Source organism: Periophthalmus magnuspinnatus, chromosome 5 (assembly GCF_009829125.3).
Source record: "Periophthalmus magnuspinnatus isolate fPerMag1 chromosome 5, fPerMag1.2.pri, whole genome shotgun sequence".
In the NCBI taxonomy this organism is placed as follows: domain Eukaryota; kingdom Metazoa; phylum Chordata; class Actinopteri; order Gobiiformes; family Gobiidae; genus Periophthalmus; species Periophthalmus magnuspinnatus.
In genome coordinates, this window is record NC_047130.1 from 23534358 (window position 1) to 23547860 (window position 13503).

Genomic DNA, 13503 nt, shown 5'->3' on the forward strand with positions numbered 1-13503 from the left:
CTTAGATTTAAACAATTTTCCACACACAATAACAACAAAATGAGAACAATGATTCACAAGAAGTTCTAGATGTTAAAAAGCAGCATTAATGAATTGACTAACATAAAATTTCTTTCAAATTTCAACCTTTAATTTGAACTATCATGCACATATGTTGTACGGTCTCAGTCAGACTGAGGTGACTTCCTAATTATTATCTCATTTGAATGATTCAAATAATGTTTAGGGTTTTTTGTTTTTTTTTCAAGATCCAGATTATTTGAATGATCTGCTTTTTTAGTCCAAAGCCCTTGTTTTTTCTTCCACAGCACACATCCTGACACACACCCTCTACATACACAGACACTTCCACAATTGTTGAATTGTACCTGACAGGCCTGTGTGACAAACATCAGCTTTAAAGTGACAGGTTTTCATGTTTTTCTAATTAGGATTTGGTTTGGTGTGATAGTTGTGGTAAATATTTATCATACATCAGTTAAATGATAGGCCTAGTTTGGAGAAAAAGTTGACAAAAAAGAACCTACAACAATATCTGTTTTTATAAATACATTAGTGACTTCTAAACACAGAGAAACACAAGGGAAAACTTCTTTTGTGTTTCCTGCAGGTTTACTGGTTTGGCCATGTACGTGCATGTGCTCGATCACACACAGGCTCATGCTGCAGGATATAAATACACATCTATAGATTATATAGATTTATAATTAATGGTAATATTATTTTACTGTTATTTTAAATCTATATTATTTAATATAGTTCTAAACCATTAAATGGCTGGAAAACACTTATAACACCTCATATTCTAATTCTATTCAAATATTTTAGGAGATTTGAGCCTAAGTGAGCTTGTAGTCTGTTTAATTTTATATTCAGGCCCTAACTGATATATGATGTGATTCTAAATTAAAAGAGGAGCATTTTATTATCATCTACAAACTGTTTAACTTACACCTGAGCTGGGACAGTCTGTCTCTGTTGAGTCGCAGCATTAGCACCAGTGCCTGTGAGCAGCTAGTTCCATGTGGAGCAGAGGAATGAATTTGGTAAAGACGCTCATCTTGACACTAGATGATTAGCGCCGCATAATATGATTGACAGGGTGGGGGGTAAAAACTTAATATATTATACTATTTATTGTACTATTTATTGTACTATTTTAAACCAAGCATAACATGACCCATCTAGAGCTGTCAATCAATCATACAGCCTTACAGACAATAAGTTGTTTTTTTGTTTTGTTTTTTTAAATACTCTTTGCCCATTAACCTGAACACGTGTGGTTCAGTTCGGAGAAGGTGTTTAAATAATGACTGGAGTCCAGATCCCGACTATAGACCCAGAGTGTCCCGACCTGTTTGAATCTGCACCAGTGATGTGAAAAATCAGATTGTCTTTTGCCCACAAGCAAAGCATAAAAAAAAGAATAAATATATTTTGTGATCAATATGTTATTTCATTTTAATATTTCTAAGTAAAAATAATTGATACAGTAAGCCTACACAACTTTCTGGAGGTGGCACGGTGTATGAGTCCATGGAAATAGAAAGTTAAAACGATACTTTGGAACAATCTCTATGGAGATTTTTATGGCATACTAAGGAACATTATAGCCAAAGGAACAACATTTCCATGGAAACAAGCAAAAGAATCCCCTCCTCCAGGTCAGGTGAAAAAACAAAACAAAACATGCTTTCATTTTACTTTATTGTTTTGGCTAAAAAGTTTGATACTGTGGCTTTAATCAGCCCCATTTAATGAAGCACTTAGAAAAACTTGGTCTGGACCGGGTTTTTTTAAGGACCAGGTGAGTTATCATGATGACTGACTCAGGGTTTATTTTATTTTAACTGTCATAATTATTATATTTCTTTTTCTTCTGAGTTTGTTCACTTTGAGTTTAGCTGATCAATGGATCATGGTCACAGTAAACTAGAAGAGTCCATCTTAAAAGTCATGTGACTGTGGACAGGGTAAAGGTTTGATATGGGGTGTTAAGTAATACTTTGATGAATAATTTGATGCATTACAACACATTAGATTTGTCACACTTGTACTTTTGTAGCTCATTAAATACTATTTTAAAACTTCATACCATCACTTTGCATATGTTGCAGTATAAGGTCTGATATATATGTGAGTATTTGGAGTGTAAAAACGTAAACTAACTGTACTTTCATTTTTGGCATTAAATACATTTATTAAATTAAAGTCAACAGTGAAGAAAATTAATTGTTCTATTCGCTTGATATAAAGCTGATAAACATGAGTAAACTACAGAAGTTATCACGAGCAGTGATTTATGTAATATTATAAATTACAAATTGAATAAAAAATTAGAAAATAAATTCACTTCCAGTCAAGACATCATCATTAAACTATAGTTTTAACTGTTCCTACTTCTGTGAATGGAGAAGTGAACTGTCCAGTCAGAGCACTCGAGGTCGATCACAGTTCAGGATCAGAGGAATAGGCTCCAGGTTAGGCTCAGAGTGAGTCACCATGGAGACAGACTCAGGGTTTAGGTTTCCTCTCTCTGTGAAACTGAAACTCTTTTTAACAAACCCCAAATTTGTACTAAACCTGCTTTCTGAAACAGGGCCATTATTTATCTTTTTGGATAATAAACTATAACACACATATCATTATTTTAAATTTTGGTAATTGTAAACCACAATATTGATCTCTAATGACTTAATAATTGAAACCAAGGCCATTGTCTTTCTGTTCAAAACTGCAAAACTATGAAATTGCCCATTACAAGCACAGGCTTTTCATTTATGTTGTTGTGTTCCTTAGATCCATGTGATGTGTCATGTTTGAACTCGTTTAGCGTGCAAAGAAGTACAGAGCAGTGGACAGGAATAAGGAGAGAACACAACACAAAGCCACAGCCTTTGACTAAATGTAGATGGAAGTGGCTGATAAGACACAAGTATTTGTCTCTGATTCATCATCTAGAAATATTGTCAGATGGGTCCAAAACCATGATATAGGCAACTGAAAAAAGGGAATATTGAAATAAGAGAAGGTAAAACATTTTGTGTGTCATCCTGCAAAAGCCTATAGCTTCCAATAGCTGTGTTTGTAAGTCACTCTTATGTAGCACCTACGTAGCAAATACTTCAGCTCATGAGTGTTTTCTTTGTTAAAACAGTCTAGGAATGTAGTCATTTAGCTTACTGTTTAATTCTACTATGTTTTCTTCTACTATGTGTTTTTTTTGTCTTTGAGTCCAAGTGTGTGTGCAAATAGCCTAACAAAATTACAAAAAAATAGGCCTAAAGAAATAAATAAATATATGAATGAATGAATAAAAAAATACATACATACATACATAAATAAATGAATGAATGAATAAATAAATATATGAATGAATGAATGAATAAAAAATAAAAATAAATGAATGAATGTATAAATAAATACATAAATACATATATAAATACATAAATGAATGAATGAATGTATAAATAAATAAATAAATAAATAAATAAATACATATATAAATACATAAATGAATGAATGAATGAATGAATGTATAAATAAATAAATAAATAAATACATATATAAATACATAAATAAATGAATGAATGTATAAATAAATAAATAAATAAATACATATATAAATACATAAATGAATGAATGAATGTATAAATAAATAAATAAATAAATAAATAAATAATTCACAAGTTTTAATATTGCCTAGTTACGCATTTCCAAAATGATTTCCCCACTTATTATTTTGACATTAATGCGCCAGTTTAAGCTCAATAATGACTCCTGTGATCCCTGTACTTGGATATAACTTTTTCTCCCCAGATGATCTCCGTCATGAATGAACACTCAGATATCAGTTCCGCCCTTATTATTACGTATTGATTTCGTCCTCTTCCTCTGGACAGTCCTCTCTAATAAACGTTTTCAACTCTTAGTTATACTCTTATCCCATAATGAAGCACGTGTTGTTGTTTTTTTGGTCTTTCCAGTGTGATTAGCCACGGTGCGCACTGGTTGATTTAAAACTACCTGTTAGTATCGTGGGGCTGCTTTCCTTCTCCAGCTGTCCACTCCCATTCTTCACCGGGGACTGGATTACTACAGCAAGCCGCGTTGTCCACCACGATTTTGCTTGATATATACCATATTTGGTAAGTACCCACGTGAACTCTTCTATTTTTACTTTTACGCACTGGGCACTGGGCATCTGGGGGGGATTAGGCTACGTGCGCACGAACAAACGCCAAAACCATTACGTCTTCGAAGAGTTTTAGGGGAAAACAAACGGAAAATGTGTTTCGGGAAAGGCAGCCTCCACAAACAAGACGGTAGCAGCCTTTGTGTGGTCATTTGTGCAGTGTTGGTTGCGCAGAAAGTAAAGTAAAACGCGTTAACATCACTGGAGAAAGTTTGGATTTAGGGTCTGGAAAATGTACTGGTCTGGTATGAGTCATGGTTCTTTCTAGCTGCTGTCGAGTCCCAAGTTATTCCTGCTTCTGTGCTTTTTTTTTAGATGACAATATCAACATGAACTTGGTGTATTCAGTCTGTAAAAGGGCCAAATTGAGGTAAGTGAAATTGCAAGCTACTCATTATTTGAAGGTGTTAAAATGACTGATGTGGAACTAAGAGGCAAAGCATTACATACGTTTTTTAATGTTAAGGTTTCATTTAATCTCAACCAAAATGTTAGTGGATGTTTGCATTTTTTCTTTTAACTAAATATTACCAACCAATTTACAATTTCTGAGGATATATTAGGCTACAGAATCATGAAGAAATTATTTGTTATTATTAAAAGTTACAGTAAAAAGTAAAGCTGGGAAAACCTTTTTACTTCTAAGAAAATGTTAAATATTCACAGTTTTTTTTGTGTAATGCTTGTCGGACTTCTAACTACATAACAACATAACTTTGCATTGCTTTTTACTGTCTTGTGGATTTTATGTTATTCAAATCACCTAAGCATTTCTATTTCATGTTATATATTCTCACATTTTTGCAGCCACAAGATGAAACACGGCGTACGGTGTTTGTTTATCTTACCTTTCTTGCTCTTTGTCATCTACTTCACTGTGCCGTCCTTAAGGTACCCAAAAACGAATACACTACTAGTTTAAAAAAAAAAAAAGATACGTTATTGTTGTTTCTGTTCCAAATATTTGCAGAACATTCCATTTTGTGTAATTTCTCTTTTAGGTTTTTCATAGGGCTTGTCCCGATGGATAAGTGTACCCTGGAGAGTGCAAAGATCCTCTATTTGGACAACAGCGTGGATGCTACCCTCAATCTGCAGTAAGTGAGACCACTGCAACACGCTTTAATACTTCAGATTCCTTCTTAATATAATCACAAGACGCAATGTGTGCTTATCCCAACAGCTGTTACTCATAGACTCAACAACTCACAAAAATAACATTAGCACTAATAGAAGCAGTGCAGTGAGTGTTTTAGCAGGGGGTTGTTAGGACGACACAAGTTTTTACATGGTTAGAACATCGATGCATTACGTGTTCACCTTTTACAATAGTATTTTAGTTGTATGGATTTAACAATAGTGACGTTGGGGCTCTTTTGATAAATAAAGGTGCAATATCTAACTTTTCTGGTGGAGTGCACTGTATTGTCTTGTTTTCATGGAGATGGTATTGCTCTGCCATGAATGCTCCATCGTATGGCATTAAACATGTGATTTTTCAGTTTATTATTTTTGGACCTATAAAAACACAATTCAAAATAGATATGGAGACAAACAGGTACTGGACCTTCCACCAGAAAAAGTATGTACAGCTTTAAGTTTGTTTTATGTTCACAAATGATACAGGCAGGTTTGGATATTGGAAAAGGAATTGGGTGACCTTTTTATTGAGTTTTTGAAGGAATGATTAATAACATCTGCACATAACTAAAACTGACTAAACACTTGTCACTTAAACGTACAGATGGGGGCAGTATGACAAAAAATGCATAATGGTTTCTTTATCATTTTGATTAATTATAATTTTTAAATATGTTTTAATTTCACATAAAAAAAACATTAAAAAAAATCAGTGTAATCTAAAACAAAGATCGTGAAAATGTCTTCTTCTAGGAACAAACCGTGGTCTGCTCCTTATTTTTCATTTACTAAGAACCTCTCAAGATTAGCTTAGTTAATCCTTGTTAGATGAATATAGCATTGCATTCCCAAGTCAGTTTGTAATGGTTATGTTGCGTACACATTACAAACACGAAGCTGCAATTACTTGGAGCTAACATAAGTTTGCTTTCTTCTACACGTATGTTAGTCATTGACACATCAAGGGAACTCATTTATTTCCTCGTAATTTTGCTTGATGTGCGAAGTTCATTTTTATATACCTTTTGCACACAAGCTAATCATTGACAACTGATCGTATATAGTTAAACTCTAGGTGGCATCTGGTGTTCATGCCCACACTTTATTGCTATAAACACTGCCTGGCCAAAAAAAAAAAGAAGTTGCCACCTGCATTTAAATAAGCAAATAGGTCCTCTCCTCCTGCAGTGGGTCAGGTCAAGGTTCAGCAACAGTCTGTGCTCAAAGAATGAGGTCAGCTGACACTTGAATATACTGAATGACCAGGTTATTCCATCAGTGGATTTTTTCTTCCCTGATGACACGGGCATATTCCAAGATGACAATGCCAGGATTCATCTGGCTCAAATTGTGACAGAGTGGTTCAGGAGCATGAGACATCATTTTCACACATGGATTGTCCACCATAGAGTCCAGACCTTAACCCCATTGAGAATCTTTGGGATTTGCTGGAGAAGGTTTTGTGGTAATTAATCGTTTGACATTGCAGAAGTGAAATTCAAACGATGCAACAGTGAATGTGTGACGTAATCAAAGCTAAAAGCGGAACAACCAAATATTAGAGTGTGTGACCCTTTTTTTTTTTTTGGCCAGGCAGTGTAAATACTATTAAACCACTGTTATTTTAGAACAGCATAGCATTTACTGTTATTTGAACATCTGATGCAATGAAAACTATGCATTGGTTTCAGCTACATTTTTACAGTTAACTTTCAATCTTGTGTTTTGAATAGATAATCTTGCACCGGTGCCATAGCAATTTTCATCACTCCAAAACCCTTAGATACATGTCACTGTTCTACGTAGCCTTCTCCACCGTATTCTTTTGCTTCATGACTTTCTGTATTGCACAGATCTCATTATAAACGGATGTTACAAGTCATTTCAATTGAGTTATCCTCGGAAACATCGGCTGATTCATCGGCAAGGTATTGAGATAGATTGTAATGTTTTTAAGCCAGAAAATGAGGATTTATTAGTATAATGGATCACTATTTGTTGTTGTCTGGTTTCTTTAGCAAAAGTAAGTAGAGAACGATGGAGATATAATGTTTTGGTTATGTTCAAGATGTGTAGATGCGTGCAGAATGTGTGTGTAGGTGGCTGGATTAGATTAGATTAGCAAATGCTTTAATCCTGAAGACTCCTGAAGATGCAATGATTGTGTTTAAATGACTGTTGAGGTGGTTTTATGACATGTTATGCTTTTGTCTGACTTAAAGTTATAATTTATGACACATCTAGATGATAATTTTACATTTAAAATCTTGATATTGGGCTAAAATTATTTAATGGATAGCTACAGTTCATAGTAGCTAGTGCTGCATTGGATTTTTTTCAATAGAGGTTACTCAAACATGCATGAATCATGGGTAAATGAGAGAAAATGGTTATGATGTGGTTAAAGGGCAATTTTGCACAAGATATCTCAGAAGCAGGACCAGTGTAGGCTATATTTGTTTCATGGTTTGGTGGTTAAATTGTTTAAATCAACATATTTGTGAAGCCCTGTGTGAAGACTGCTGTTGTGATTTTGGGCTCTGCAAAAATGAATTGATTTAAACTACCCATCTTAGACCAAATATTCAAAACTTACTCTCTCAGAATGATGATTTATTTACAAAGTGCACTAAGAAACTTTCCTAGTGGAGGGCCCGCTACCTTCTTGTTTTTGTGGCTTGCCTGGAATGTTTCCAAGTTTGGCACAAAACTAGTCTAACTCCATGGTATTTGTTGACACTACAAACACCTGCAAGTTTAATATTGTGGAAAAGGCAAAACAATAAGCAGGTTGCTCACCCTTCATAAAAAGACACATATACTACAACAGTCACACAAACATAACGTTATGACCAGTGAAATTAGTTTAGCTGCATTCCTGTTCTTGCTAGGTCCTAGATTGATCCCGGTTTTGTTCTGATGCAGACTTGGTTTAGTCCTGTTCTAGTCCTAGTTTAGTCCGGGTCTAGTCCACGTTGAGTTTCAGGTTGTTCCCAGTTTAGTCCCAATTTTGATGTGGTGATTGTGCAAGTGTGAAGTTGAGCACATCCTTGGTTTGGTCCTGTTCTAGACCTGGTCTGGTTCATGAGTTTTGTCCCAGTTCAGTCCCTATGCAGTTTTATGATCACAATACCTATTTAAGACAATATTTTTTCTGACATGTCCAGTCTGAATAAGAAATTCTAGCTCAACAAGATCTTAGACTTGTGAATTGTGTTTGTGTTTTATGTGTTTTATTGTTGCTGCCTATCCAGGTCGTCATTGTAAATGAGAAGTTGTTCTCAATTGACCCACCTGGTTAAACATTGAATAAAAAAATAAAATAAAATAAATGAGACACTCCTCAAAATCATACTTTCTCAAACATTCTCCATGGATGACTTGACTTGTGACTTATGCCATATTGTGGAATGCTGTTGTCAATGTTCTGTATAAAGACAGGCAGATGGATTCCTGCCTCCAGGTCAAATAAGTGTCAGTTTGTTCCCACCCTTTGAATTTAGAAATCATGTTCCAGGGTGAGAGATTGCATAACAACAAGTGCTGTCAGTCAAGAAACAAACGTTTAGTGTTTATGGATCATTTGTTATTGTGGTGTACTCTAGAAGGGCTCTGTGACTCAATGGAAAGTACAATATGTATTCAGTTCAACTTTACTTTACAACAATAACTCAGCTGAAGTCTGTAACAGAACTGGCTGGACTGTTTACCTCCACAAACTAAATAAACACTAAACATCTTTTTCAGATCCAGAGGTGACGTCCAAACCTGCACTACATGGAAGGCTCCGATCATTTGGGAGGGCATGTTTGAAGAATATCTTTATGATGAGGCTCATAAAAGGAAAAGGTCATCTGTGGCCGTCACTGTGTTTGCAGTTGGAAAGTAAGTCATTGTCAGATATACGACAATGTTTAACTTAACTATGTAGCCTGCTGGTAAACCTAGACATACAAAGAAAGAATGTATTCATACAACACCTTCATTATGTCCTTCCTTATTATTCCTGTTCAGGTAACTGTGGATGTAAACCAAGTGATTGTTGAGTTGGAATTGCTGGGTTTCAACTGATCTGGGCACACTTAGTTGTGGGCGGGCCAGTATTCTATTATCAGTGTGTAGATTTTGTGCTGTGGTTCAGTTTGTAATGTAGTGCGATAATGGGCTTTGTCATAAAAAGGGTTTGTACGAAAGACTAGTGATAGGATCCACACATGACTACTACTGATTTGAAAAGATTACTACAATAACAAGTTGACCTGAAATATCTTTAGCTGCCAATAGAGGGCACACACAAAATCATGTTTTTATTAGCTCCAAAATCTGGAGTTGAGAAATTGATCTCACCACACTTAGTTGTGGGCGGGCCAGCGTTCTATTATTAATGTGTAGATTTTGTGGGTTCAGTATGTAGTGTAGTGGGATAATAGGCTTTGTCATAAACAGGGTTTATTTTTCTCTGTATGCATTTTAATTGAAGTGGTGTATATTTTCATACAGAAATCACTTTCTCCCCTTTTAGAATCTGAACGACAAATGCTTTATTAATAGAAAATGGATACACACAGTAATTGCTGGTATTCTTGAATTGGCTGCAGCTGATTTAAAAATATTTCTTCAATCACAAGTTAACCTGAAATGTCTTAAGGTGTCAATAGAGGACACACACACACACAGTAATGTTTTTTTAGCTCCAGAATTTGGCAACCCAAAGTGTGAGGCTCATTCAGCTTTTTGATTAGATAACCAAAAGAAAAATGTAAATATAAAATCTGAACTTGTTTACTTAGTGATCATTTGTTATGTATTCAAAGCGCATTTCATAAATATGATCAATCTATGTAACCACCACCTGCTTTTCTCCATGGAAATTATTTGCCTGAAGTATTCCACAGATTTCCATTCAACTTCTCTGTAATGCACTTATTTAAAGCAATGACATCACCATGGAGTCAAGCAGGTGTTCGCATTTTAATGTTAACATCTCCCTAATAAATCTCTTTTTAGGTACCTTGAAGCTTACCTGGAGACCTTCTTGAACTCCTCCGAACAGCACTTCATGTTGGGACTTCCCGTCACCTACTACGTCTTCACGGACAAGCCCGAAAAGGTCCCGCACATTTTACTTGGTCCCAAACGCAGCTTAAAAATCCTCAAAGTTGACCGTCATTCCCGGTGGCAGGATATTTCCATGATGCGAATGAAATCAATATCTGATATAATCGAGACCGAAATCCGTCACAATTTCACATACGTTTTTTGCTTTGACGTTGATCAAACGTTCGCAGGGAGATTCGGTTCAGAGGCGCTGGGCGATTCTGTGGCTCTCCTCCACGCATACTATTACCGATTGCCCAAACATATGTATACCTATGACCGCAATCCCCTCTCAAAAGCTTACATGGACACTGGAGATTTCTACTATCACGCAGCTGTGTTCGGAGGTACGTGGAAAACTGTGAAAACTATTACCGACGCATGCTACGAGAGCATCATGGCTGACAAAGAGAACAATGTAGAGGCGCTATGGCATGACGAAAGCCATCTTAATAAATATTTTTGGATGAATAAACCAAGTAGGCTGCTCTCCCCCGAATACTGCTGGGATGAAAGTATTGGACATAGGACTGACATACGAGTGAAGAGGTTACTATGGGCACCCAAAGACTATAAAAACCTCAGGATAAATCATTAAATGTAGGCTTAAGAAAAGTATTTTGCACTGTAACTTATCAGGGGCATTGTTATTGTTTACTATTGTGATGATTATGTAGCTGAAAACTGTTTCAACAAAGGTACTCAATGTACAAAATAATTAAAGGTACAGCATGTAACTTTTCTGATGGAGGGTCAGCCAGATTTTTTGCCTGTTCCACAGTATGACATTAAACTTTTCTATATCCATGGATGCAAGCAAGTGACGAGGCGATGAGGCGAGTCTGGTAACCGAAAAGTAAGATTGCAAGATTGTACTTAAGGGATTTTTAAAAATGTTTTTACTTGCAAGATCAATAGGTTAAATGCCATACTGTGCAATATTTCCGGCAAAGCGAGCTCCTTATTTCTTGACTCTGCACATGATAAAAAAACAAAACAAAAAAACCCCACAAGTAAAATGAGTAAAATGTATTCTACCACTACCCTTTGGTACTGGCAACTAACAAAGGAGTGGATTATAATAATTTACTCATTGGGGGGGGGGGGGGAGACCCTAAAATCGTTTATTAATGCTGAATTTTGATGGGGGAAAATATTTTAAGCATTTTAACAGAGATTAGATTTGTGATTTTGGTTGGAAAATCAAGATTCGATTCAAAGTAAAAATGTAAGAATTATTATTTGAGAGAAAACTGGAATCATGCATTTCTGGGAAGTCTAAACTACAGGGTTCACAAGTTTTGGAGAATAGACACCAGCTTCTGTGATTTAGAGAATTTTACAACATGTTTACCCTTTACCCAATGTTTATTTAGCTGTAAGAAATAACTAAAGAGAATTGGGCTTTAATAGAGACCTAAAAAAAAAACAGACCTAAAATAGCAAACAAAAATACAACAGTGAAAAAAAAAATTAATTAAAGGTGCCCTATGTAACTTTTCTCGTGGAGGCTTGGTCACCTGCTTCTCTCATGAAAATGTTATTGCTTTGCCTGGAATGTTCCATAGTATTGTTTATATCTGTCTTTCATGTATTCGTTTACAGGTATTTTTATTGACAATACTTGTTTGGAGGAGTCTTTATGGTAGTTTTTTTTGCCTCTTGATGAAACACTCCAGGAAAAATGACAACTTTTCCACAGACGATAGAAGGTTTGGTAAATGTTGCCAATAGAAAACTAGTATAATAATAATTTTGTTGTTGCTAAATGACCACAGGCAGCTCTTGTCTGAAACTAAATTCTCACTTCCTTTCAATTCCTCTCTTTTTACTCTTTTACTTGCACTGATTTGCGATTTGCAAAGTATTCAAATGCACTGAGTGACACACTGTCAACATGGAGAATGTCTACTTTTTGTCCTAATTATGCTGTTCTGTTTTGTGTGAAAAGGAATACTGTGTCTGTGCTCAAAGTCCTTATAGTGCATGTGACAGGTCAGACGTCTATTAGGCCTGTCACAATAACAAATTTTGAAGTACAATATATTAATGCAGAGAAATATTGAGAAAAATGATAATATTGAAACTATTTATGTCACAAGTTAAGATTTAAATAATGCAAGATAATCCTAGTAAGCCATCTTTGAATAGATGATGTGTCAATAATTTGCTAATTCACAAACACACTTAATCTCAGGTACTATCCCACCAAACCAAAGTACTAATTAGAAAAAAATATATTACTGTCAAATGCACTTTAAGGATGGTTCGATGAGTTCTGTTATTTGTTACTGTTGTGGCTGATAACTCATTTTTGATGATTTTGTCAGTGTTTTAATATTTAATTATAAAAGGTACACGGATTTAAATAAAGTTTTCAGTAAAGTTCACAAATTCTAGCTTATCACTTTTGTTAAAATAGTAATAGTAAAATGTATTTCTCTGGGATAATTTGTTATACTTACTTTACATTGGAGCTGCTTAGAAAGAATATCAGTGGCAAATATTGGGGAACATCTCAACTGTATCAAATATAAAATAAATGGGAATAGTTCATCCCTACTCTGAAACAGGACAGGAGTATTATACCGTGTGTTTAATGTATATTCGCCTACTACTATTACTACTACTACTATTACTCTTTCCATGCTCTGTTTGTCACAGTTGTTCAAGTTCCTATAAAATGAATTGCAATTTTGGTAGAAATCCTACCCCAGGAAATGTTTTTTTTTATGTTACTAAAACAAACTGAACAGAGATAAATGCAAAATTAATTTAACAAAAACTAAACTGTTCACATTAACTCTTAACCCAGTGTAGGGCTAAACTGTGTCTGAAGTTTCATATTACAGAGAAATCTAATCCCAATTTACACTAGAACCAATATAACTGCTAAAAACCAGCAACCAAGTCTCTGAATAAACTAGGCCTATATACAACGAGAACATTAAAGCATTAGTCCTGCTTTTGAAACGGTTTAAGTCACATCCAAAACAAATGGAAATATTCAATAACTTTATGTAATTCATCAAAATAACTTTTGTATTTCCTACAGTATCCTGTATCTGGAG

General features: G+C 35.0%; 1 protein-coding gene across 4 annotated transcripts; it reads left to right on the top strand.

Moving 5' to 3' along the window:
* The first annotated feature begins 3846 nt into the window (after window positions 1–3846).
* LOC117371041 (alpha-1,3-galactosyltransferase 2-like) lies at window positions 3847–12821 on the top strand. Of its 4 annotated transcripts, none has more exons than XM_033966630.2 (6): window positions 3847–4148; window positions 4511–4565; window positions 5003–5086; window positions 5197–5292; window positions 9083–9220; window positions 10343–12789. In XM_033966630.2, the coding sequence occupies exons 2-6, from the start codon at window positions 4525–4527 to the stop codon at window positions 11028–11030; spliced, it is 1047 nt and encodes a 348-aa protein (XP_033822521.1). In that variant the 5' UTR covers window positions 3847–4148; window positions 4511–4524; the 3' UTR covers window positions 11031–12789. The 4 variants fall into 4 exon arrangements, with proteins under 4 accessions (XP_033822521.1, XP_055077742.1, XP_033822520.1 ...); XM_055221767.1 differs by lacking the exon at window positions 3847–4148 and adding an exon at window positions 4161–4440; XM_055221768.1 differs by lacking the exon at window positions 3847–4148 and adding an exon at window positions 4421–4429.
* The last annotated feature ends 682 nt before the right edge of the window (window positions 12822–13503 follow it).

Bases quoted from the DNA above. Each gene is read 5' to 3' on its own strand.
- LOC117371041 (XM_033966629.2), top strand. From the start codon at position 4,450: ATGGTTCTTTCTAGCTGCTGTCGAGTCCCAAGTTATTCCTGCTTCTGT. The intron at 5,293-9,082 runs GTAAGTGAGACC...CATCTTTTTCAG, and splicing joins GATGCTACCCTCAATCTGCA to ATCCAGAGGTGACGTCCAAA. The intron at 9,221-10,342 runs GTAAGTCATTGT...ATCTCTTTTTAG, and splicing joins ACTGTGTTTGCAGTTGGAAA to GTACCTTGAAGCTTACCTGG.